General features: G+C 45.7%; 1 protein-coding gene across 1 annotated transcript in view; it reads left to right on the top strand.

Annotated features, from left to right (window-relative positions):
• The window catches only part of ABCC4 (ATP binding cassette subfamily C member 4 (PEL blood group)), a 675,760-nt gene that overhangs the window by 182,643 nt on the left and 466,160 nt on the right, over nt 1–26,957 (top strand). Inside the window, exons 7-9 of the mRNA XM_063953021.1 lie at nt 2,407–2,532; nt 6,418–6,667; nt 15,149–15,256. Coding sequence (XP_063809091.1) covers nt 2,407–2,532; nt 6,418–6,667; nt 15,149–15,256 — 484 coding nt within the window. The remainder of the gene's footprint in view (nt 1–2,406; nt 2,533–6,417; nt 6,668–15,148; nt 15,257–26,957) is intronic.

Here is a 26,957-nt window from a genome sequence, read left to right as displayed (position 1 = left end):
CGTCCTGCCAATAAACATTCTGGAACTAAGAGCCGTTTACAGCCGTCTTCTCCAAGCGGCCCCTCTTCTGAGAAATCGGGTCATTCAAGTGCAGTCGGACAATGTAACGATGGTGGCTTACATAAACCGACAGGGTGGAACGAAGAGCAGAGCTGCAATGTTAGAGGTAACAAGAATCATCCTCTTGGCAGAAATATAAGCGTTGGGGCTGTCCGCAATCTTCATTCCGGGAGTAGACAACTGGGAAGCGGACTTCCTCAGCAGACACGATCTCCATCCAGGAGAGTGGAGTCTCCATCTGGAGGTGTTCAAGGAGGTAACAGATCTTTGGAGCGTACCCCAAATAGACATGATGGCCTCTCGTCTCAACAAGAAGCTTTGGTGGTATTGTTCCAGGTCGAGGGACCCGCAAGCCGTGGCGGTGGACACCCTGGGAACTCCGTGGGTGTTCCAGTCGGTGTATGTGTTTCCTCCACTCCCACTCATTCCAAGAGTTCTCAAACTCATAAGGAGAACAAGGGTTCATGCGATCCTCATCGCTACAGACTGGACGAGAAGGGCTTGGTACGCGGATCTTCTGGATCTACTGCTAGAAGAGCTGAGGCCTCTGCCTCTTTGGGAAGACCTGCTGCAGCAGGGGCCGTTCGCCTATCAAGACTAACCGCGGCTACGTTTGACGGCATGGAGGTTGAATGCCAGATACTAGCTCGGAAGGCCATTCTGAACTATGTTTTTCCTACCCTGATACGGGCTAGGAAAGGAGTAACAACTAAACATTACCATCGTATTTGGAAAAAATATGTATCTTGGTATGAGTCCAAGAAGTTCCCTGCGGTGGAGTTTCAACTGGGACGTTTTCTTCTCTTCCTGCAAGCAGGTGTGGATATGGGCCTGCGGTTAGGATCCATAAAGGTCCAGATTTCGTCCCTATCCATTTTCTTCCAGAAACAGTTGGCTGCCCTCCCGGAGGTTCAGACTTTTTTGAAGGGAGTTCTGCACATCCAACCTCCCTTTGTACCGCCTACGGCGCCTTGTGATCTTAACGTGGTGTTGCAGTTTCTCCATTCGGACTGGTTTGAACCTCTTAAGGAGGTTGAGGTCAAGTTTCTCACGTGGAAGGCTGTCACTTTGTTGGCCTTAGCTTCTGCTAGACGTGTGTTGGAGTTGGGGGCTTTGTCATGTAAAAGCCCATACTTGATCTTCCATGAAGACAGAGCTGAGCTTCGGACACGTCAGCAGTTTCTTCCGAAGGTTGTGTCGGCGTTTCATATCAACCAACCTATTGTGGTGCCAGTTGCGACTGACTCCTCAATTTCATCAAAGTCCTTGGATGTTGTGAGGGCTCTAAAAATCTGTGTGAGGAGGACTGCTCGTCACAGAAAATCGGACTTTCTTTTTGTCCTGTATGATCCCAAGAAAATTGGGTGTCCTGCTTCTAAACAGACGATCTCTTGCTGGATCAGGTTCACTATCCAGCATGCGTATTCTACGGCGGGTTTGCCGTGTCCTACGTCTGTTAAGGCCCTCTCTACTTGTAAAGTGGGTTCTTCCAGGACGGCTGCCTGCGGTGTCTCGGCTTTGCAACTCTGCCGAGCGGCTACTTGGTCAGGGTCGAACACATTCGCTAAGTTCTACAAGTTTGATACTTTGGCCTCTTAAGTTTGGTCAGTTGGTGCTGCAGGAGCCTCCCCGCTCTCCCTCCCGTTCTGGGATCTTCGTTTTTCTGCAGAGGTTATTTAGTTCAGTACTGCTTAGTTCTGGGTAAGTACTGTTTTTTTACTTGGTAAGTAATCCTGTTCAGCTGTTTCTGATGTTTCAAGCTAGTTAGCTTGGGTTGCCTTGTGTGTGAGCTGGTATGAATCTCCCCACCATCTGTGTAATCCTTCTCTAGAAGATGTCAGTCTCCTCGGGCACAGTTTCTAGACTGGGTCTGGTAGGAGGGGCATAGAGGGAGGAGCCAGCCCACACTCTCAAACTCTTAAAGTGCCAATGGCTCCTAGTGGACCCGTCTATACCCCATGGTACTAATGTGGACCCCAGCATCCTCTATGGACTATGAGAATAGGATTTACCGGTAGGTATTTAGGTACTAAAATCCTATTTTTTGCTTGTATACTATTCCTATGTGCGATCAAAAATGAGAAATTATTTACTTATTTATAGATAACTAATATTTTGGATAAGTGTGCAAAGGTCCAACAGAGCTTTTCTGCTAACTGAATTTTGCCTGTAACTTAGGGATGGGGTGAGAACAGTGCTGGTGGCATATGGGCACTGGGAACTGGGAAAGTTTTGGAACCACTGATATAGCAGATTCTACTTTCATGTATACTGTAGGTGTAAGTAGGCATTTGCTTTTTTTAAGTTTTATAACTATTATTATTTAAATCTTACTATTACTCTTAGGGGCAAGATAGCTGCCTTCACAGACACCAGGATTCGAACCATGAATGAAGTAATATCTGGGATGAGAATAATAAAGATGTATGCTTGGGAGCATTCGTTTACAGAGCTAGTCAATGACATAAGGAAGTAAGTAATGTTCTGCCACATATATAGTTATTTATTTGCCTTGTCTGCTGAGAAACTTCTCCGTTTGTTCTCTGTAGTCATTTTTTATTTTACCCTGTCCTGTAGTTCACTGTCCTATTATCACAAATGGAATTGCGTGCAAACTGTGGGTGAACAGGGATTTTATTGTCCATGTTGCTTAAGGCCGCAATATATATGCGATGGATTTTCACAATTGCCCAGTCCACCGACGCCTAGGCCGGGGAATCCGATATATTCAATATGTTGAATTTACCTGATTTGCCGATCCCGACCTACTGTAAAAATGAATGGGAATGGCAAATCAGGGATTTTTAAAAAGCAGATTTTACTCTATTCTCCTACTGATCTCTGATCATCGAATCAGGGAAATGCGCCTTACAGCTGCCTTGCAGGGTGGAGTAGAAGAATGCACACTGAACACGCTCAGGGACACAGGTCCTGATTAAGAGGTGGACGCAGTTCAGATTCGGTTGCAAATGACTAATGTTTTGTTGTCTGTGCATGAGTCGGAGACACAGTGAGCATGTGCTGCGATACTGTTGAGATGCCGGTCTCTCTGTGTGGATAGCTGCAGTTTGATTGACAGGTTGCAGGCATTTGGAGCGTTGACGGGGACTGTTTTTGAAACCAGAGTCATGTTTGCACCAGTTTGAGGGCATGCTGAAGGCAACGACCGTGTCTTCGGATGCAGTTTTACTGTCCTTGGAAGCTTGGTTGTGGCAGACCTGGGGTTGCCCAGATGTCCGATGGTGCACGCAATGTTCACAATGTTTATCCGATACTTTATCTTCGAACATATTCAGCAGATCTGAGAATCCGGCAGTGGGCGTCTCATTACAAAAGATGACACCTGCAACATTTTCATAACTTCTCAGATACATTGCGACCGAAGATGCAGCACCGACCCAACTTACGTTCACATCTGGATCTGCCCATAGTATCTGTAAGCTATTTCGTCGTCTTGTAGAATATTATTTTGCAGTATATATTTGCAAAGTGCTTAGAGCTGGACACTTAGGCACCGCACATGTTCGATTACCTCCATTTTCCTTATACTACTATAGAGCATTTACAAAAAAAAGACAAATGTACCTAAAATGTCTTGGTATTATAATGACTTTGCAATACAGCTTTGCAAAAAAAAAAAAGGAACATTTCCTCTGCCAAATGACAGATTCCAGTGAGACTGGTGTCTTTTTTGCTTCTTTTTGCCAAAAATTAATCTTAAGGTGGGTACACACTATTAGATATATCTGCAGATCAATTGATCTGCAGATATATCTATGTACGGATCGGGCAGTGTGCTGTGCATACACACAGCCCGATCTGTCGGGGGACTGACGTCATGAACTGGGCGGGCGGGCGCGAGCCGGCCGCCGCAGCATGTGTACGGGCGGTCGGACGACCGCCCCGTACACACACAGCGACGCGCCAATATATCGTTAGATATATTGGCTGTCGGCTGTGCTGCGCGGCCGACGCGATACGTCTGTGAACGACTGAGTTCACAGACGTATCGCCCGTACACACTGGCCGACGGTCCCGCGATGTATCGGCCGTTCAAGAGAACGGCCGATACATCGACCAGTGTGTACGGGCCTTTAGTGGCAACGATGACGTATAAGGAGACTCTGCTGATGAATTTGATATGTCACACTTGTGTATCTGTGTGTGATTGATATATTCACAATCTATATATAGTACAAAGTGCTACGATGCCGGGACCACAGCTTTATTCCATGTTAAGTTCCGTTGTGATTCATATACAGACTCGGGGCCTAATTCAGACCTGATCGTTGATGCAGATTTGTTAGCAGTTGGGCAAAACCATGTGCACTGCAGGGGAGGCAGATATAACATTTGCAGGTAGAGTTAGATTTGGGTGAGTTATATTGTTTCTGTGCAGGGTTAATACTGCCTGCTTTATTTTTATACTGCAATTTAGATTGCAGATTGAACTCACCCCACCCAAATCTAACTCTCTCTGCACATGTTATATCTGCCTCCCCTGCAGTGCACATTGGGGGTCATCCAGACCTGATCGCTCGGTCGCTGTTTTTTCAAGTCCTGCGTTCGTATAGCCGCCGCCCACCAAGGAGTGTATTGTAGCTGTGCAAGTGTGCGATCACATGTGCAGCTGACCGGTACAAAAAAAAACTTTGTGCAGTTTCTGAGTTGCCCAGAACTTACTTAGCCGCTTCGATCACTTCAGCCTGTCCGGGGTCGGAATTAATGTCAGACACCCGCCCTGCAAACGCTTGGACATGCCTGCGTTTTTTCAACCACTCCCTGAAAACGGTCAGTTGCCACCCACAAACACCCTCTTCCTGTCAATCTCCTTGCGATTGGCTGTGTGAATGGATTCTTTGTAAAACCCATTGCACAGCAACTATCCGCTTTGTACCCATTGCAGTGCATACGCAGGCGCAGTTCTGACCTGATCGCAGTGCTGCAAAAATTGCTAGCAAGCGATCAGGTCGGAATGACCCCATGGTTTTGCACAACTGCTAACAAATTTGCAGCAGCGATCAGGTCTGAATTAGGCACACAAGCGTTGCGTACAAAATGAATCAGCACAGTCTGCTGGTGCGTCATAGTTGCATCACGTTGCAACTAACATGCATTTTTACCCAAAAATAAAGATGCCCAATGTTAGCCAAGTTGCACGGGACCAGTCAGCTCCCTTGCCACAGGCATCTCCTGCTGCATGGTGTATTGAGGATAGATGTATGAGGACACATCTGTATGTATCGTTGAATTTGAACGACCGATGGGCCAGTGTGGTTGAAAATGCCCAAACTGTCTGGCCTTAATGACAAACATACGACTAGTTTTGTAAACAAGAAAGAAGGAAAAAGCTCTCCTTTTTGGGGCACTCAGCCTTCTTGTTTCCAAGCTGCTTGGTCTTATTAAACGTACTACTAGGTTACTGTTTGTATGCTAGAGAATTTAGACTATAAGCATCACTGTGGCAGGGACGTATGTGAATGGGGTGTAGTATGAGTGGCCGGTGGTCGGGATCCCGGCGCCCAGGATGCAGGCACCGGAATCCCGACCGTCAGCATGCCCGCAGCTGAGCAAGCGCAAATGAGCCCCTTGTGGGCACGGTGGCGTGCTAAGCGTGCCACTCTATTTATGCTCGCTCCAGGGGGGTCGTGGACCCCCAAGAGGGAGAATAGTTGTCGGTGTGCCGGGTGTCGAGATTCCGGCGCCAGTATACTGAGCTCTGGGATCCCGACAGCCGGCATACTAAATACCACCCATGTGAAGGAGTTAAAGACTTTCTATTGCTCAACACATAACCTAGTATTTCAGAGTAATGGATAATAGACAAACTATCCTTTCCTTTACAAACACTTTTCAGACAGATTTAAAGAAAATGCAAAGTGTAACTCACCCTGAAAGTACTAGAGTTCTATGGGTAATTAATAAGGAAAGGGGCACGTTCTTTCTGTGGAATATGGCTTTTCATGGACAGATTAAAAAACTGCAGTGACTTATTGGGCTGCAGCTGTGACTTACTGTATATGACAGTAATTCATTTACCACCATTTAGAAATAGCTCCTAACTTGAATGCAGTTATTTGGTATTGGGGGAATGTATCCATGGCCACCATGACCCTCTGGGAGACATACAGGCATTTATTATCAAGGATAGTACAACAAGATATAGTTTACAGACTACACTTGGTTGTTTATGGTACACATTAACTTAAAAATGTTCTATTTTCTTACAAGGAACGTTAATCTTTTCTTTTGCAGCTAATATTAGGGATTTATTTCAGAGTGTGTAACAATTATTTTTGTTTATCTTACTGTATGGTTTGAAGGCATTAGTTATTGTTTTTGTTTTTATTATTGTAGGAAGGAGATATCCAAGATTCTTCTTAGCTCTTATCTACGTGGAATGAACTTGGCATCTTTCTTTGTTGCAAGCAAAATCATTGTGTTTGTGACTTTCACCACGTATGTTCTGCTCGGCAATGTTATCTCTGCCAGTCGAGTGTTTGTTGCAGTGTCCCTATATGGTGCAGTGAGACTCACTGTCACTCTCTTCTTCCCCTCAGCTATTGAGAGGGTATCTGAGGCCAGAGTCAGCATAAGGAGGATTAAGGTACGTTGGCAATACTTTCATTCATTATTGTAATTCCATACTTGCCCTGTGTGCCATTTTTATTAAAACTTTCATAGAGAATTCTTATATGTATAAAAGTAAAGTTATAGAGGCTATAGTATAGGCTAGTAATGCACAAAACAATGCAAATAAACGCTAGTATATTGGCAAGCAACAGAGTATACACATAGATATCTCTACCCCAAGTTGCTTGCAGTCTAATTATGTGAATAGAAGTGTTTTAGTACATATGTAAATGTGGGCCTTAAGGGTATAGGTGTAATATATTTGACAGACTCCGGCAAGTGGTGATGGCATGTACTTCTGGAGGGATGAAGGGTTTTAGGTGGATATTGAAGTTATAGAAGGTAGTACAATTTTAGGTAAGATATCTGCATTTATGTAGATACATATTGAACTACACATGCCCAGTGGTGATCAGACATGTAAAGCACATAATGCTCTGCCATATTGGTTTAGTAATATGGGCAATCAGATGAAATCCTGTTTGTAGTTGCATTGCAACTTTGCAGGACTCTTAAAAAATTACAATTGTGATAGAAGTTGAAACAGTTTGTTGTTCTGCTATGTTATCCCTTAAGGCAATATGCATAAAAGAATGTACAGTTTATATTCACGTGCACCTGAAATGATTAAAGTTCTTCCTCACTTCTGTCAGTGAGAATTGGCTTCTTGCTTGGTGAGTACCAAATACTAATGAAGAACACTAGAAACCTTAAACTGACTACAGGTTGAGTATCCCTTATCCAAAATGCTTGGGACCAGAGGTATTTTGGATATCGGATTTTTCCGTATTTTGGAATAATTGCATACCATAATGAGATATCATGGTGATGGGACCTAAATCTAAGCACAGAATACATTTATGTTTTATATGCACCTTATACACACAGCCTGAAGGTAATTTTAGCCAATATTTTTTATAACTTTTGTGCATTAAATAAAGTGTGTCTACATTTACACAATTCATTTATGTTTCATATACACCTTATATACACAGTCTGAAGGTCATTTAATACAATATTTTTAATAACTGTGTGTATTAAACAAAGTTTGTGTACATTGAGCCATCAGAAAACAAAAGTTTCACTATCTCACTCTTGCTCAAAAAAGTCCGTATTTCGGAATATTCCGTATTTCGGATATTTGGATATGGGATACTCAACCTGTATTAACTTGGATTTCTTGTTGGCGAATTTGTTTAATTTACATTAAAATAGCCTGAAATTACTCATCTGATCAGTGAAGATGGCAGAGCAGAAAATGTTTGTAATCCATGTATTAATTTTTTCCGGAAATTTTTTTAGCCAGATAGTGTCCTCCATTGCTGGGCCTGAACTCACTAATGTGTCTCAATTTGTGCAGGCAAATAGTTGAGTCTCCCACATGTTGGTCCATATATTCAGAGCTTAAACATTTGAGCTTGTAAATCTGTTCTCGTGTTACTTGAACATTTGTAAAAAGGTATTGGGTATTGTATCAAGGCTTTGCTGATTAGGTATGGGAGCCAGACAAACCATAACTATTCAGGATATTGAGACAAACCGCCCCACTAAGCCACTGCAAGACATTCCAGGGCCATAAAACACCCCTATTGCCCTGCTATGTGGATTTATCCGTGACAGAAGGCATGAAAATAACAATGGTATTACTAAAGTTTTGTGATCTGAATGTAAACAGAATTGTGACTTACACAAGTTTTTTGAGTTGCGTGTACTTTAAGAATCACGTCCACCTAATATATGTCAGAGCTTCTCACAGAGTGTATGGGCATAATTGGCCCTGCATTTGCAAAAATAGTTCAGTACTCTTTGCAGGCAGGCATTTTTCCTATACCACAAAAGGAAGCAATTGTTAGACCTCGTCTTAAAAATCCTAACTTAGATCCAGACTGCATAACCCGCTACAGATCAATATTAAACCTTACTTTCTATTTCTAGGATAGGTTACTTAGAAAGTGGTTGCAACTCAACTAGAAACCCACCTGTCAACCCATAATATTTATGATCCATTCCAGTCATGATTCAGGAAAAGACATAGCACTGAAACAGCCCTGGCATGCGTGCTTAATGATCTTCTGATGGCAAGAGACACAAGTCACTGTTTAGTCTTAATTCTTCTGGATCTCTCTGCAGCATTAGATACCGAGGACCATGGGATTCTGATTGAGTGCCTTGAAAATTTCTGTGGATTGGATGGCACATTCCTTAGTTGGTTAAATAATTTCTCCTCAGCTGGTCATAGAGATTTTCTTCTGGAGTGTACTTATTGTCACCAGTGCCACTGCCATGTGGTGTCCCACAGGGTTCTATACGATCTCCCATGCATTATGCAGTATACATGCTACTGCTGGGTAAAATAATAAGATGTCATGGCCTGGTCTACCACTGCTGTGCAGATGATACACACTTGTACTTGTCCTTTGCTCTGGGTACGGAGAACCCAATATCAATCCTAAGTGCCAGTTGACTTCAACTGAATCCTGATAAAACAGAGGTACTTGTGGATAAGTCAAAGGACAAGTAACAAGTCTTCAGCATAGCCAACCAACTACTTATACTTGTGGGGTCCGAGGTTCCAAAACACTGAACATGTGCAGAATCTGGTATTGTCCTAGATAGTTGCTTCACACTTAAATATTAGGTATCAGCCACAATCATATTCGTTCATCCGCGGAACACAGCCAGAATCAAGTACTTAGGGGGACATTCTGAGTTGATCGCACGTAGCAACGTTTTGCTGCCCGTGCGATCAACTAGACGCATGACTATGGGGGGGGGTGTGTATTTCTGCATAGCAGGGCTGCGAGCGCTTGTGCAGCCCTGCTATGCAAAAAAAGTTTCCTGTAAAAGAAGACCAGGGTAAAAGTTACATACCCTGTGCGATCGATCCAGCGATGCAGGTCCCGTAATTGACGTTAGACATCCGCCCTCCAAACGCCTGGACACGCCTGCGATGGACTCGACACTCCCCGAAAACGGTGAGTTGCCGCCCTCCTCCTGTCAATCTTCTTGCGGTCGCCGAAGCGACCGCTTTCTTCGCTAGCGACGTCGCTGCCTGGCGACAGCCGTCGCCAGGCAGTGCCGCGCATGCACAATGCGGCCGCCGTGCATGCACAGTTCCGACCCAGTCGCACAGCTGCGAAGAAGTGAAGCATGCGATCGGGTCGGAATGACCCCCTTAGTTTCCTCAGAAGATCTACCTAAAGTCATACATGCATTTGTATCATCACGCCTAGACTACTGCAATGCCCTCTTCCTTGGTCTCCCAGTAAAAGAATTGCACCGCTTGCAGCTGGTACAAAGTGCAGCTGGCAGGCTATTAACCAAGCAGCCTCGTTCCAGCCACATAACACTAAATCTCTACTCCCTTCACTGGCTGCATGTAAGATTGTTTACTGACTTTCAAAGCCCTAAATGACCAGAGCCCAAGGTACCTAAAGCAGATTCTGATTCCTTACTGCCTGTCTCGATTGCTATGAAATCTAGGTAAAGGACTTTTAACAGCACTTAGGACCTCCCTGAATTCATCGGGTTGGGGCTGATATGCCGGTGGTTGGGATGCCGGCGGTCAGAACACCGACCGCAGCATTCTGATTGTTAGAATCATGTTAACCTCCCCCCCCCCCCAGCCCCCCTAACCGTAACCCTCCCTTCCCGCAGCCTCAAACTAATCCCCCCCCCCCCCCCCCCCCCCACACTCCCGCAGCCTAACCCTATCCTTCCCTGGTGGTGCCTAAACCTAACCCCCCCTTCCCGCAGCCTACACTTAATCCCACCCTGCAGCCTAACCCTATTGGAATAGGTTACTGACCAGATCCCAATTCTTCTGGGGTTTGAGCTTTCACATTTGCGGAATGGAACTCTCTGTCCCGAATAGTTTGAGAAGCCTCCACTATAAAATCCTTCAAAAACAGACTGAAGACTTAACTGTTTACTCAAGCATTTCACTAATGTCCCTTTAGTTCATTAAAAAAAAAAACAATCTGAAATGCTAAGCACTTTTTCCTGTTAATCTTATTTTGTATTTTGTGCTGTAAATACAAATGTAAAGCACTTTGAGTCTTATGGGGAGAAATGTGCTATATCAAAAAATTAAAATTTAATAATAATAATAAAAAAAAAACCAGAATTTGATGTCCGATAAGAACCACTTGGCCCATCTAATCTGCCCATTTTTTTTTTTTTTACCTCAACCTTACTTGATCCTTATTTCTTTGCAAGGATATCCTTGTGTCTGATGGGAGGCTATTACACTTGTCCACTACCCTTTCTGTGAACCTACCTCCCTCCAGTCTCAGTGCATGCTCTCATGTTCTAATACTTCTCTGCATTTGAAGAATGTTTCCCTGGACTTCGTTAAAACCATTGATCTATTTGAAAGTTTCTATCATGTCCCCCGTTCCCTTCTCTACTCCAAACTATACACGTGGAGTTTTTTTTAAATAATAATAATAATAATAATAATAATAATAATAATAAATAATGCACCCAATAGCTCTAGGTCTCATTCTGACAACCTTGGTGTGATGGGTGCCAGAGTAATATTTTTGTGGGATAAAATCATTGAGTACTGTTGTGTCACTGCCATCCATTGACTTCTTTTGTGTGCTGCTACTTGTAAAACTGCAAGCAACAGCTTGTGGAAGTACATGGACACTGGAAGCTAGAGCCGAGTGGTTCATGTAGTACCTTTAAAAGTTCCTAATAGCAAAAAGTAATAGCATTACACAGAGAAGCCTAAATGTAATAGGTTATGAGATACGGGCAATGTCAAGACTTGTGTGATATAACCTCAGACCCTCCAACATGACCCACCTCACTAGGTACAAAATGCTCTGTTTCTGGACTTCCCTCTTAATTTATGATTTCCATCACCTGTGTTGAACTAGTTAAATGATAAGAAAGCTGTTTCCTCATAGGTGATGGCAATAATAAATTAAGAGGGAAGTCTAGAAAGAGAGCATTTTGTACCTAGTGGGGCGGGTCATGTTGGAGGGTATGTAACCTTAATCTGCCATTTGTTAAAGGCAAAACCAGTCTGGATGAGTTCTTTACAAGATCAGTCCTTTACTACCTGATATGAATCATGAAGAGTATGGAAAACATGCAGGCACACTACAAGCACGCAGGAGGCAGAGACTTGTAGTTTGAAAACTCCTGGAGAAAGCCATAGGTTGTCTAGGCGAGAGCCACAACTTGTACAGGCCTGTGCCACTGAAATGCAAATGTTAGGGTCCTTTCTAAATACCTTGTTCACCTGTAGCATGATGGCTCAGATGATAACTCCAATTTAACTTGTTGCTAGATCAATGCCAAAGATAACAGGAACGTCTGTGATAAGTATAATAGAAAGAAAAAGCATGGGGGACCAGCTCAAGTTACTGCAGTAGTGACGAACACTTGATAATATCATCTACAGCAGACGTGTCAAATTCGCGGCCCACAATGCATACTTTTGTGGCCCAACTTTACTTTTTTTTTTTAAAACAATTGCATGCGGCCCGCCACCACTGGATGAGTTACTGTTGGCCCGTCTGCCATGTTCGGAGCTTATCTCCGATAGGGCAGCATTCACCGCTCTGCACATGCGGGAGAAGATAGTGATAGAGATGGGGAAATGTCCACAGGGGGAGCTGCTGTCATGCCTGGCTGCCTTTGCAAAGCTCTGTTCCCTGCCGCATCCTGCCTGCTTAGTGCCATTAGCACTGAAGTCGTCACATCCTGTATGTGCGTGTGCCCAACTGACCTGTGTACCCAGCTGCCCTAATTGCAGGAGAATTCTTCTGTAATCTGCATAGAAAAACACTCTCAACGAAGTAGGTAAATTAAAGGGGGCTGGCACAGAGGGCTTGTGGCTATAGGGGACACAAGGAGCAAGAGGGGGGATACCAGGTGGCATGTGGCTGGACTGGAGGGATAAAAGGGGTCTGGAAGTGACATATTTTACTGGGATCAGTACGAAATCCCGCTGGAAGGGATCCCGGCAGTCGAAATACCGACACCGGAATCCTGACCAGCACAATCCCGACAGGGGTCACGAGCAGATCGCAGCCCCTTGCGGACTCGCTGCGCTCACCACGCTGCGGGCACGGTGACTCGCTACGCTCGGCACACTAATTTATTCTCCCTCTATGGGTGCCGCGGACATCCACGGAGGGAGAATATGTCGGGATTGTGCCGGTCGGGATTCCGGTGTCGGTATTTCGACCGCCGGGATTCCGTCCGGCGGGATGTTGACCGTATCCCATTTTACTACCTCACACTGATCTGTATTATACAGGAGAGGGAACCACACAGTGAAATATGAGGGGAAATAACACAGCTACCTGCTCACACTGTTATGTGGTATTATTAATATATAGAGAAGAGGGGACCGCACAGTGATATATGAGGGGGAATAACACAGCTCCCTGCTCACACTGTTATGTGGTATTATTAATATATAGAGAAGAGGGGACCGCACAGTGATATATAAGGAGGAATAACACAGCTCCCAGCTCACACTGTTATGTGGTATTATTAATATATAGAGAAGAGGAGACTGCACAGTGATATATAAGGAGGAATAACACAGCTCCCAGCTCACACTGTTATGTGGTATTATTAATATATAGAGAAGAGGGGACCGCACAGTGATATATAAGGAGGAATAACACCGCTCCCAGCTCACACTGTTATGTGGTATTATTAATATATAGAGAAGAGGAGACCGCACAGTGATATATAAGGAGGAATAACACAGCTCCCTGCTCACACTGTTATGTGGTATTATTAATATATAGAGAAGAGGGGACCGCACAGTGATATATGAGGGGGAATAACACCGCTCCCAGCTCACACTATTACAGTTGTTTTCTTCCTGATACTTAACATTTCTTTGATTATACTTTATTTTTTGTTTTACTAATAAACCTTTAAAAATACATATAAGAATTTTATTTTTCTTGCTGTCCACACAAGACTTAGACCTTGATTATTCGACCCAGTTGGGATTTTGAGTCAGTATTTTCGGACAAAGCGAGAACAAAAAATTTGATTACAACAACCATGATCAGATAGATACTGACTTGAGGAAATAATTTAGTCGGGAATTCCTGACTTGTCAGAAAAAAATCACCTTCTATTGAATAAGTCGTAACCCCTTCCGACCTATTTCTGTCGGAAGCTGCCGTCTTTCCGACAAGACGGCAGCTTCCGTCTTTCCGACAAGACCGCAGCTTCCGACCGTTATTGAATACACCCTTTAGACTAATTTTTGCTCTCTGCGCCATGAAACTATTTTTGTTTTCATTACAAAAATTATCAATAACCAAATAAGCTTGCAATATTTGCTGTATCATCAAGTCACAGTCAGCACTATTCACAGGTACACTGTGTTGTTAACGACAATCTGAATTGACATTGTTGTGAATACATCGCACAGAGTATGCAGTGTGTCCAAGGTAAATGAAATACCTTGCATAAGGACAGTGAGTCCTTATGCAAGGTATTTCACCTTTGTAGTACTCACCTTTGTAGTACACATGTAGGCTCACCTTTGTAGTACACGTCACTGTCCTAGAAGCAAACAGTTTGTCTAAACAGGAATCACAGGGCATCGCAGCTTTTTCCTGTATTGTATCTGGTTAGGTTGACAGTCAGTAGGTCGACTGCTATTGGTCAACACGGTCTAAAGGTAAACATAGTCAAAATGGCAACGGGCCGACACATGAACCTTTTACCATCCTCGTGGATTGGGAATAGTAAACTGTGTCGATCGCAGCAAGGCACCTTGTCCGAAGCATGGCGAGCGCACGTGGTACACCAACTGGGGTTCCCGGTCATCAACGTCACCAAGAAAAGTAAAAAACTCATGTCAACCTTTTCCGTATAAACCTTTTTGCTAATGTTGACCTTTTTCCTGTGTCAACCTAGTGCAGTGATGGCCAACCTTGACACTCCAGCTGTTGTTGAACTACATATCCCAGCATGCCCTGCTACAGTTTTGTTATTTGGCCATGCTAAAACTGATGCAGGGCATACTGGGATGTGTAGTTCAACAACAGCTGGAGTGTCAAGGTTAGCCATCACTGACCTAGTGCATATCGAGCTTTTGAGGTTTAACTAGACCAGAGCTGGCCAAACCAGTCCTCGAGATCTACCAACAGTTCACATTTTCCAGACCACCTAGCTGGTGCACAGGTGTAGTCATTACTAATTAAGATGTGCTGCATTCATTCCTAACTGACAATTCTACAGATCTCCAGGAGGCCTGGAAAACATGAACTGTTGGTAGATCTCGAGGACCGGTTTGGCCAGCCCTGATCTAGACACTCTCAACGTTTTTAGGGTCGACTTAATGATCCCTTTCTAAGCTGTAACAAGATTCTACATGAAGTCTGATAAACATTATACAGCATCCTAAATAAAGTCCACATTTGTAACTGAAGACTTACCTATTTGATTTATTCCATTCCAGAACTTTTTATTACTTGACGAGATTTCAAAGCCAGCTATAGATCTGTCACAGGAGAAGGATGAAAACCTATTGGTGCAAATTCAAGATCTGACCTGCTACTGGGACAATGTAAGTTGTATGATTACGTTTTTGCATTACTAATACACTGTGTATAGAATACACACTTACTGTACTTTTTCATGATGTGGGCATTGCTGACATTTGGCGAATTTGTAATACAAATGTAATATTTGTTTCTTTTCAAATCTGTAATTTTTCCTGAGATTTTGTTACAAATCTTAAAATAAACTCTCACAAGTCCTATCACAATAAATGGGGTTTAGCACAAAATGTTGATGTTAGTAGGGTATGGATATTTTTAGTTTTGCCTCTGCAGCACTCTCATTGCTCCTGTCGGCTCTTTTTCTTTAGACAAGCAGCATATGTTTTCTCAGCAATATTATGCTGCCTAGGTTATGCTGAAAGCAATCACATAAATAAAATAACATATTTAAGTCTTTATATTGACATTGTTATATGCCAAAGGCTTGCTCCTCCATTTCTTCCTGTAGAATGCTGGGTTATGAGGGAGGCCATCTGTAACGCAGCAAACACAGGGTGACCTACAACTACTCCGACTTTGCTTTGTCTGTTAATGCATACACAAGGGAACTAACAGGGCTGCATCCTCAGCTCTATGACCTGCAACATATCCCAACAATACCTGTCCTAACTTTACCAGCCTGCAATGTAGTCAGGAGGCAATATTTAATTTGGCATGCCACTGCAGCTCTGTAACAAAATGTGCAAACAGTCATGGGATAGAAATATGTAAAGACAATGTTGCCAAAATTGTACCTATTTTCTCAATTGTACTCCATTGTTACTTGCTTCCCTATTTTTGCGTAGCAAGCTGGAAATCTCCCTTTCTCTTTTCTTTTTTTTTTCTGATTATTTGTGTTTAGCTGCTGCCACCTACTGGTACTAACTCAACATTTTCAGACTTTAGGGGGAATTCAATTGAAGGCAAATATGTCTGGTAGTTGCCGTACTTTATGGCAGCAGGATTTTGCTCAAAAGTGTTCGCTACCCCATAGGGCTGCCATTGCTGACATTTAAACACTGCGGCAATGTCAGTTTGCACCCTTTACCTACAATTGAATTCCCCCTTTATTCTTTATTGTATTTCACATATATATTTCTCTACCTATTTACTCTGTGACCTGATACTGTGGCATTGTGAAAGATTGATAACAGTACATGAGAATCATTTTAATAATGACATAAGTAGAAAGCATGGTATCCATGATTGTCAGATGTAGTCACAGTTCATTCTAGCTTCTCGCACGTACAGTGTAATTCCTTTTACTACTGTTCTATTGTTATTTCCGCTCTAATCACCTGTCGACCAGCTGACCCTTTTGACCCTGTCGACATAATGCATGTTGACCATATGGGATCAGCCTAATGACTATATCTAGACAGTAAAGATTTTTTATACCACACCCGCTTACCAACCCTCCTTTGAATATTTGGGAGACTTTTAAATAGTGGGTGACCACCTGGACTCCTGATAGTCTGCCAGCTCTTCACAATGACGTCCTTTACTTATCTGGTCATCTCGGCGTGATTATTTGATTAGCATCAACACAGTGCTGTGGATGTAGGACATTGTTCCACCTGCTCCCGACATCCTGGAACTATAGATGTGTCCTCATACATCCAGCCTCATTGCGCCATGCAGTCCCGTGCAACTCTGCTAACGTCGGGCATCTTTTATTACTGAACCGCAAACGTAAGACGCTCGCTGGCAGCTTTGCAGATCCAAGCGGCTGCATACATACACGCAGCGATGGTCGCACATCCTTTGATAATCGACCAGCTAAGTAACCCCTATGGTCAAGCAGAATGGCCGCAGGATCTGACACACTGGCGCCATGTTTTCTACATATGTGGTCACAGATGTAGGCTGAGACACGCCCTGAAAATGGCTTTGACACGCTTGCATTTTTACCGCCACTCCCCATTAGCTCCCCTAAATGGTCCCTGACAGTCATCTTAAGAAAAAAATCCTCCCTGCAAGCGGCATCACTGAGGTACCATGGTGTGCATGCAGTCAGCCGATAATCGCTCAGCTCCATAAACATCTGCATCGCCTATGTCTATGAGTCAGGCCCTGAGATCCAGTTCCCTTTATAGTAGTATTGCAGGAAATACTCAACACTCGAGCCTTGTAAGTGTGGTTCATCTCTTTATATTAATGCAGTGTAAACATTCGATGAGATCCCAAGTCATTATATAAAACACAGTTACAATATTATGTCTTTCTCTAACGTCCTAGTGGATGCTGGGGACTCCGAAAGGACCATGGGGAATAGCGGCTCCGCAGGAGACTGGGCACAAAAGTAAAAGCTTTAGGACTACCTGGTGTGCACTGGCTCCTCCCCCTATGACCCTCCTCCAAGCCTCAGTTAGATTTTTGTGCCCGAACGAGAAGGGTGCAGTCTAGGTGGCTCTCCTGAGCTGCTTAGAAAAAAGTTTAGAGTTAGGTTTTTTATTTTCAGTGAGACCTGCTGGCAACAGGCTCACTGCACCGAGGGACTAAGGGGAGAAGAAGCGAACTCACCTGCGTGCAGAGTGGATTGGGCTTCTTAGGCTACTGGACATTAGCTCCAGAGGGACGATCACAGGCCCAGCCATGGATGGGTCCCAGAGCCGCGCCGCCGTCCCCCTTACAGAGCCAGAAGACTGAAGAGGTCCGGAAAATCGGCGGCAGAAGACGTCCTGTCTTCAATAAGGTAGCGCACAGCACCGCAGCTGTGCGCCATTGCTCTCAGCACACTTCACACTCCGGTCACTGAGGGTGCAGGGCGCTGGGGGGGGGCGCCCTGAAACGCAATAAAAACACATTTTTTGGCAAAAAATACATACATATAGCTCCTGGGCTATATGGATGCATTTAACCCCTGCCAATTTTTCCATAAAAAAGCGGGAGAAAGGCCGCCGAAAAGGGGGCGGAGCCTATCTCCTCAGCACACTGGCGCCATTTTTTCCTCACAGCTCCGTTGGAGGAAGGCTCCCTGACTCTCCCCTGCAGTCCTGAACTACAGAAACAGGGTAAAACAAGAGAGGGGGGGCACTAATTTGGCAGATAAATATATATTGCAGCTATATCAGGGAAAAACACTTATATAAGGTTATCCCTATATATATATATATAGCGCTCTGGTGTGTGCTGGCAAACTCTCCCTCTGTCTCCCCAAAGGGCTAGTGGGGTCCTGTCCTCTGTCAGAGAATTCACTGTGTGTGTGCTGTGTGTCGGTACGTTGTGTCGACATGTATGAGGAGGAAAATGGTGTGGAGGCGGAGCAATTGCCTGTGTTAGTGATGTCACCCCCTAGGGAGTCGACACCTGACTGGATGGTCTTATGGAAAGAATTACGTGATAGTGTCAGCACTTTACAAAAGACTGTTGACGACATGAGACAGCCGGCAAATCAGTTAATACCTGTACAGGCGTCTCAAACACCGTCAGGGGCTCTAAAACGCCCGTTACCTCAGGTCGATACAGACACTGACACGGACACTGACTCCAGTGTCGACGGTGAGGAAACAAACGTATTTTCCAGTAGGGCCACACGTTACATGATCACGGCAATGAAGGAGGTTTTGAACATTTCTGATACTACAAGTACCACAAAAAAGGGTATTATGTGGGGTGTGAAAAAACTACCCGTAGTTTTTCCTGAATCAGATGAATTAAAAGAGGTGTGTGATGAAGCGTGGGTTTCCCCCGATAAAAAACTGCTAATTTCTAAAAAATTATTGGCATTATACCCTTTCCCGCCAGAGGTTAGGGCACGTTGGGAAACACCCCCTAGGGTAGATAAGGCGCTCACATGCTTATCAAAACAAGTGGCGTTACTGTCTCCTGATACGGCCGCCCTCAAGGAACCAGCTGATAGGAAGCTGGAAAATATCCTAAAAAGTATATACACACATACTGGTATTATACTGCGACCAGCAATCGCCTCAGCCTGGATGTGCAGTGCTGGGGTGGCTTGGTCGGATTCCCTGACTGAAAATATTGATACCCTGGACAGGGACAATATATTATTGACTATAGAGCATTTAAAGGATGCATTTCTATATATGCGAGATGCACAGAGGGATATTTGCACTCTGGCATCAAGAGTAAGTGCGATGTCCATTTCTGCCAGAAGAGGGTTATGGACGCGACAGTGGTCAGGTGATGCGGATTCCAAACGGCATATGGAAGTATTGCCGTATAAAGGGGAGGAGTTATTTGGGGTCGGTCTATCGGACCTGGTGGCCACGGCAACGGCTGGGAAATCCACCTTTTTACCCCAGGTCACCTCTCAGCAGAAAAAGATACCGTCTTTTCAGGCTCAGTCCTTTCGTCCCCATAAGGGCAAGCGGGCAAAAGGCCACTCATATCTGCCCCGGGGCAGAGGAAGGGGAAAAAGACTGCAGCAGACAGCCTCTTCCCACGAACAGAAGCCCTCCCCCGCTTCTGCCAAGTCCTCAGCATGACGCTGGGGCCTTACAAGCGGACTCAGGCACGGTGGGGGCCCGTCTCAAGAATTTCAGCGCGCAGTGGGCTCACTCGCAAGTGGACCCCTGGATCCTGCAGGTAGTATCTCAGGGGTACAAATTGGAATTTGAGACGTCTCCCCCTCGCCGGTTCCTGAAGTCTGCTTTACCAACGTCTCCCCCCGACAGGGAGGCGGTATTGGAAGCCATTCACAAGCTGTATTCCCAGCAGGTGATAATCAAGGTACCCCTCCTACAACAGGGAAAGGGGTATTATTCCACGCTGTTTGTGGTACCGAAGCCGGACGGCTCGGTGAGACCCATTTTAAATCTGAAATCCTTGAACACTTACATAAAAAGGTTCAAGTTCAAGATGGAGTCACTCAGAGCAGTGATAGCGAACCTGGAAGAAGGGGACTATATGGTGTCTCTGGACATCAAGGATGCTTACCTCCATGTCCCAATTTGCCCTTCTCACCAAGGGTACCTCAGGTTTGTGGTACAGAACTGTCACTATCAGTTTCAGACGCTGCCGTTTGGATTGTCCACGGCACCCCGGGTCTTTACCAAGGTAATGGCCGAAATGATGATTCTTCTTCGAAGAAAAGGCGTCTTAATTATCCCTTACTTGGACGATCTCCTGATAAGGGCAAGGTCCAGAGAACAGTTAGAGGTCGGAGTAGCACTATCTCAAGTAGTACTACGACAGCACGGATGGATTCTAAATATTCCAAAATCGCAGCGGATTCCGACGACACGTCTGCTGTTCCTAGGGATGATTCTGGACACAGTACAGAAAAAGGTGTTTCTCCCGGAGGAGAAAGCCAGGGAGTTATCCGACCTAGTCAGCAACCTCCTAAGACCAGGCCAAGTGTCAGTGCATCAATGCACAAGGGTCCTGGGAAAGATGGTGGCTTCTTACGAAGCGATTCCATTCGGCAGATTCCACGCAAGAACTTTTCAGTGGGATCTGCTGGACAAATGGTCCGGATCGCATCTTCAAATGCATCAGCGGATAACCCTGTCTCCAAGGACAAGGGTGTCTCTCCTGTGGTGGTTACAGAGTGCTCATCTCCTAGAGGGCCGCAGATTCGGCATTCAGGATTGGGTCCTGGTGACCACGGATGCCAGCCTGAGAGGCTGGGGAGCAGTCACACAGGGAAAAAATTTCCAGGGCTTGTGGTCAAGCATGGAAACGTCACTTCACATAAATATCCTGGAACTAAGGGCCATTTACAATGCCCTAAGTCAGGCAAGGCCTCTGCTTCAGGGTCAGCCGGTGTTGATCCAGTCGGACAACATCACGGCAGTCGCCCACGTAAACAGACAGGGCGGCACAAGAAGCAGGAGGGCAATGACGGAAGTTGCAAGGATTCTTCGCTGGGCGGAAAATCATGTGATAGCACTGTCAGCAGTGTTCATTCCGGGAGTGGGCAACTGGGAAGCAGACTTCCTCAGCAGACACGACCTCTACCCGGGGGAGTGGGGACTTCACCCAGAAGTCTTCCACATGATTGTGAACCGTTGGGAAAAACCAAAGGTGGACATGATGGCGTCCCGCCTCAACAAAAAACTGGACAGATATTGCGCCAGGTCAAGGGACCCTCAGGCAATAGCTGTGGACGCTCTGGTAACACCGTGGGTGTACCAGTCAGTATATGTGTTCCCTCCTCTGCCTCTCATACCCAAGGTACTGAGAATCATAAGAAGGAGAGGTGTAAAGACTATATTCGTGGCTCCGGATTGGCCAAGAAGGACTTGGTACCCGGAAATTCAAGAGATGCTCACGGAAGACCCGTGGCCTCTACCTCTAAGAAAGGACCTGCTCCAGCAGGGACCATGTCTGTTCCAAGACTTACCGCGGCTGCGTTTGACGGCATGGCGGTTGAACGCCGGATCCTGAAGGAAAAAGGCATTCCGGATGAAGTTATCCCTACCCTGATCAAAGCCAGGAAGGATGTAACTGTGCAACATTATCACCGTATTTGGCGTAAATATGTTGCGTGGTGTGAGGCCAGGAAGGCCCCTACAGAGGAATTTCAACTGGGTCGATTCCTGCATTTCCTGCAAACAGGACTGTCTATGGGCCTCAAATTAGGGTCCATTAAGGTTCAAATTTCGGCCCTGTCGATATTCTTCCAAAAAGAACTAGCTTCAGTTCCTGAAGTTCAGACGTTTGTCAAGGGGGTACTGCATATACAGCCTCCTTTTGTGCCTCCAGTGGCACCTTGGGATCTCAATGTAGTTTTGGGGTTCCTAAAATCACATTGGTTTGAACCACTCACCACTGTGGATTTAAAATATCTCACATGGAAAGTGGTAATGCTGTTAGCCCTGGCGGCTTTATCCTATAAAAGCCCTTACCTAATTTTTCATACGGACAGGGCAGAATTGAGGACTCGTCCTCAATTTCTCCCTAAGGTGGTTTCAGCATTTCACTTAAACCAGCCTATTGTGGTGCCTGCGGCTACTAGGGACTTGGAGGATTCCAAGTTGCTGGACGTAGTCAGGGCCCTGAAAATATATGTTTCCAGGACGGCTGGAGTCAGAAAATCTGACTCGCTGTTTATCCTGTATGCACCCAACAAGCTGGGTGCCCCTGCTTCTAAGCAGACGATTGCTCGTTGGATTTGTAGTACAATTCAGCTTGCACATTCTGTGGCAGGCCTGCCACAGCCAAAATCTGTAAAAGCCCATTCCACACGGAAAGTGGGCTCATCTTGGGCGGCTGCCCGAGGGGTCTCGGCTTTACAACTTTGCCGAGCAGCTACTTGGTCAGGGGCAAATACGTTTGCAAAATTCTACAAATTTGATACCCTGGCTGAGGAGGACCTGGAGTTCTCTCATTCGGTGCTGCAGAGTCATCCGCACTCTCCCGCCCATTTGGGAGCTTTGGTATAATCCCCATGGTCCTTTCGGAGTCCCCAGCATCCACTAGGACGTTAGAGAAAATAAGAATTTACTTACCGATAATTCTATTTCTCATAATCCGTAGTGGATGCTGGGCGCCCATCCCAAGTGCGGATTGTCTGCAATACTTGTACATAGTTATTGTTACAAAAATCGGGTTATTGCTGTAGTGAGCCATCTTTTCTAGAGGCTCCTCTGTTATCATACTGTTAACTGGGTTCAGATCACAAGTTATATGGTGTGATTGGTGTGGCTGGTATGAGTCTTACCCGGGATTCAAAATCCTTCCTTATTGTGTACGCTCGTCCGGGCACAGTATCCTAACTGAGGCTTGGAGGAGGGTCATAGGGGGAGGAGCCAGTGCACACCAGGTAGTCCTAAAGCTTTTACTTTTGTGCCCAGTCTCCTGCGGAGCCGCTATTCCCCATGGTCCTTTCGGAGTCCCCAGCATCCACTACGGACTATGAGAAATAGAATTATCAGTAAGTAAATTCTTATTTTCTGCTATGGTGATTAATTGCTAATAATTTGCGGTACCATTTCTTATAATGAAGGATTTTTTAGAGTAGTGGACAGCACAGTGGCACAATGGTTAGTATTGTTGATTCAGCACTGCTGTATCAGTGTGGAGTTGATATGTTTCCATATGTACCAGTGGTGCACGAAGAGAGGAGCCTGGGGACTGGGCAGGGTGCCTTTTCCCGCAGTGTCCAGATGTTTCCCTTCACTTGGCTTAAGTGACGCATCGGCACTGAGCGGCTTTTGTTCTTCACAGGCTAGGCTGCTGAGCATGTCTCGGACTTCACTGTGTGGGGTAATTAATTTTATTATATAATATATTTTTATTATTATAGGGCATTACTATATATTTCTATTGTAATGTGTACACTACTATATATTTCTATTATTATGGGACATTGCTATGTATTTCTATGTATTGTGGGACACTACTATATATTTCTATTATTATGGGGGCATTACTATATATTTCTTTTGTAATGTGGGACACTACTATATATTTCTATTATACCGAGGGCACTACTACAGTATATATTCCTGTTATAATGGGAGCATTACTATGTATTTCTCTTACGTCCTAGAGGATGCTGGGGACTCCGTAAGGACCATGTGGAATAGACGGGCTCCACAGGAGACATGGGCACTATAAAGAAACTTTAGAATGGGTGTGCACTGGCTCCTCCCTCTATGCCCCTCCTCCAGACCTCAGTTTGATACTGTGCCCAGAGGAGACTGGGTGCACTACGGGGAGCTCTCCTGAGTTTCTCTGAAAGTAAGAACTTTGTTAGGTTTTTTATTTTCAGGGAGCCCTGCTGGCAACAGGCTCCCTGCATCGTGGGACTGAGGAGAGAGAAGCAGACCTACTTAAATGCTAGGCTCTGCTTCTTAGGCTACTGGACACCATTAGCTCCAGAGGGAGTCGGAACGTAGGTCTCCCCTCGCCGTTCGTCCTGGAGCCGCGCCGCCGTCCTCCTCACAGAGCCGGAAGATAGAAGCCGGGTGAGTATAAGAAGATAGAAGACTTCAGAGGCGGCAGAAGACTTCACATCTTCGCTGAGGTAACGCGCAGGATTCTTATGGCGTATCCTTTCCCGGCTAAGGACAGGATACGGTGGGAATCCTCCCCAAGGGTGGACAAAGCGTTGACACGCTTATCCAAGAAGGTAGCGCTGCCGTCTCAAGATACCGCAACACGCTGATCGCAGGCAGGAAACTACCTTGAAGTCAATTTACACACATACTGGTTCGTTACTCAGACCGGCGGTAGCGTCGGCTTGGGTTTGTAGCGCTGTTGCAGCTTGGACAGATACCTTATCTGCTGATATTGATACGCTGGATAAGGAAACCATTTTAGTGTCCCTGGGTCATATTAAGGATGCTGTCCTATATATGAGAGATGCTCAGAGAGACGTTGGCCTACTGGGTTCCAGAGCCAACGCTATGGCTATTTCTGCTAGGCGAGCCCTATGGACCCGACAATGGACGGGTGATGCCGACTCGAAGAGGCATATGGAGGTTTTGCCTTACAAGGGTGAGGACTTATTTGGGGAAGGTCTCACAGACCTGGTTTCCACAGCTACTGCAGGTAAATCAACTTTCTCTAACGTCCTAGAGGATGTTGGGGACTCCGTAAGGACCATGGGGAATAGACGGGCTCCGCAGGAGACATGGGCACCTTAAGAAAGAATTTAGTTCCTGGTGTGCACTGGCTCCTCCCTCTATGCCCCTCCTTCAGACCCCAGTTTGATACTGTGCCCAGACGAGCTGGGTGCTTTTCAGTGAGCTCTCCTGAGTTTACTGATAGAAAGCATTTTGTTAGGTTTTTTATTTTCAGGGAACTCTGCTGGCAACAGACTCCCTGCATCGAGGGACTGAGGGGAGAGAAGCAGCCCTACTCTCTGAAGCTAGGTCCTGCTTCTTAGGTTACTGGACACCATTGGCTCCAGTGGGATTGGTACGCAGGATCTCACCCTCGCCGTCCGTCCCAGAGCCGCGCCGCCGTCCCCCTCGCAGAGCCGGAAGATAGAAGCCGGGTGAGTATGAGAAGAAAAGAAGACTTCACAGGCGGCAGAAGACTTCATGATCTTCACTAGAGGTAACGCACAGCACTGCAGCTGTGCGCCATTGCTCCACACACCTCACATACTCCGGTCACTGTAAGGGTGCAGGGGGGGGGGGGGGGGCGCCCTGGGCAGCATTTGGGACCTCATGTTGGCAAAAGTACACATATATACAGCTGGGCACTGTATATATGTATGAGCCCCCGCCAAAATTACTGTATAAGCGGGATAGAAGCCCGCCGTCGAGGGGGCGGGGCTTCTCCCTCAGCACTCACCAGCGCCATTTTTTCTCCACAGCACCGCTGAGAGGAAGCTCCCCGGACTCTCCCCTGCTGATACACGGTAGAAGAGGGTTGAAAAGAGAGGGGGGGCACATAATTAGGCGCAAAAACTATACATACAGCAGCTACTGGGTTAACATTAAGTTACTGTGTTATTCCTGGGATATTATAGCGCTGGGGTGTGTGCTGGCATACTCTCTCTCTGTCTCTCCAAAGGGCCTTGTGGGGGAACTGTCTTCAGAAAGGACATTCCCTGTGTGTGTGTGTGGTGTGTCGGTACGCTTGTGTCGACATGTCTGATGAGGAAGGCTATGGGGTATATGCAATTGCGGTCGAATTCCCGAAATTGGCGAAAAACTGGACTTTTTCGCCAAAAAAAAAAAAAAAAAAAATCGACAATGCAATTCAGTACTTTCCGTCAAAAAAACGGACTTTCCAAATTCGACTTTTTGAAATTCGACATTTGTCAAATTCGACTTTTCTGCAATGGTACAAATGCGGCAATTCGACAAAAGTATATTCAATTGAAGTTAGGAAATTCGACAACAGTGCTTTTAGACGGGGGGGCGTGGCTTGGATCGGAATGGAGTAGCAGTGTGCAACTCTAGCTCTCCATAATAATCCTGCTAAAACATCCTTTTTCCCCTAACCCGTGACTCCTGGGACCTACCTGCGGGCATAGGAAGGTGTGCTGCCCCTGCTGTCATCCGCGCTGGCCGGGAGCGTGAAGCGGCTCCTTGTGTCAGACCCCTCCAGTGTGCTGGCCCGGCTCCCTGCCTCTCTGCGTGCCGGAGCTGGAGAGAAGACGCGTGGGACACGCGACAGCGCTCCTGACGGCGGCCCTGCAGTGATCCCCCAGCTGGGGATCGGAGACTGAGGAGTTCCTGACTGACGGCCGGGAGTAGCGGTGACTACCAGAGGACCCGGCGGGCGGGTGAGTGCAGGGAGGAAAGCCCGCGAAGCCGCCATCCTCTTTTCTTTTCTCTAGTCTGCACATGTAAAACTGGTCTCTCAGCGCCATCTGGTGGTGGAATACAGTAAAGTGAGCTGTGGCTGGAGCTTCCTCTATATCTCCCTCCTGGGCTTAATAAATAACCAAAAGTGTGGTGCCTCAATAAAACGGAAGGGGGAGGAAGGGAAAAAGAAAATATATATAAAATACAAAATTATTGCTCCCCCTACATCCACTGAGGAGTTCCTGATTATACAGAAGAAGAAGGGGAATAGAGAGCAATAATAAGGAAGGAAACAGCACAGTCCTTATATGCTCCCTGCAAACCTGCAATAACCACATAATTTTGCTCTTGGGCTGAATCAGCTAGTCTCCTATTCTCTGCATACAACCTATTTTGCGGTGTGCTCATAGGCCTGCTCTACTTTGCTACATTATTATTTATCATATCTGCCCGATCCGAGCGGCTCCAGCACCTGTGCTGACCTGATACTGCTCAGAGACTTTTTTGCTGTAATATCCTTGGAGTCCTGACTTCGCGTCCAGTGCTGCAA

The sequence above is a fragment of the Pseudophryne corroboree genome, chromosome 2 (genome assembly GCF_028390025.1).
Source record: "Pseudophryne corroboree isolate aPseCor3 chromosome 2, aPseCor3.hap2, whole genome shotgun sequence".
In the NCBI taxonomy this organism is placed as follows: domain Eukaryota; kingdom Metazoa; phylum Chordata; class Amphibia; order Anura; family Myobatrachidae; genus Pseudophryne; species Pseudophryne corroboree.
The sequence above is the reverse complement of the archived record's forward strand: the minus strand, read 5'-3'. Positions and strand labels throughout refer to the sequence as shown.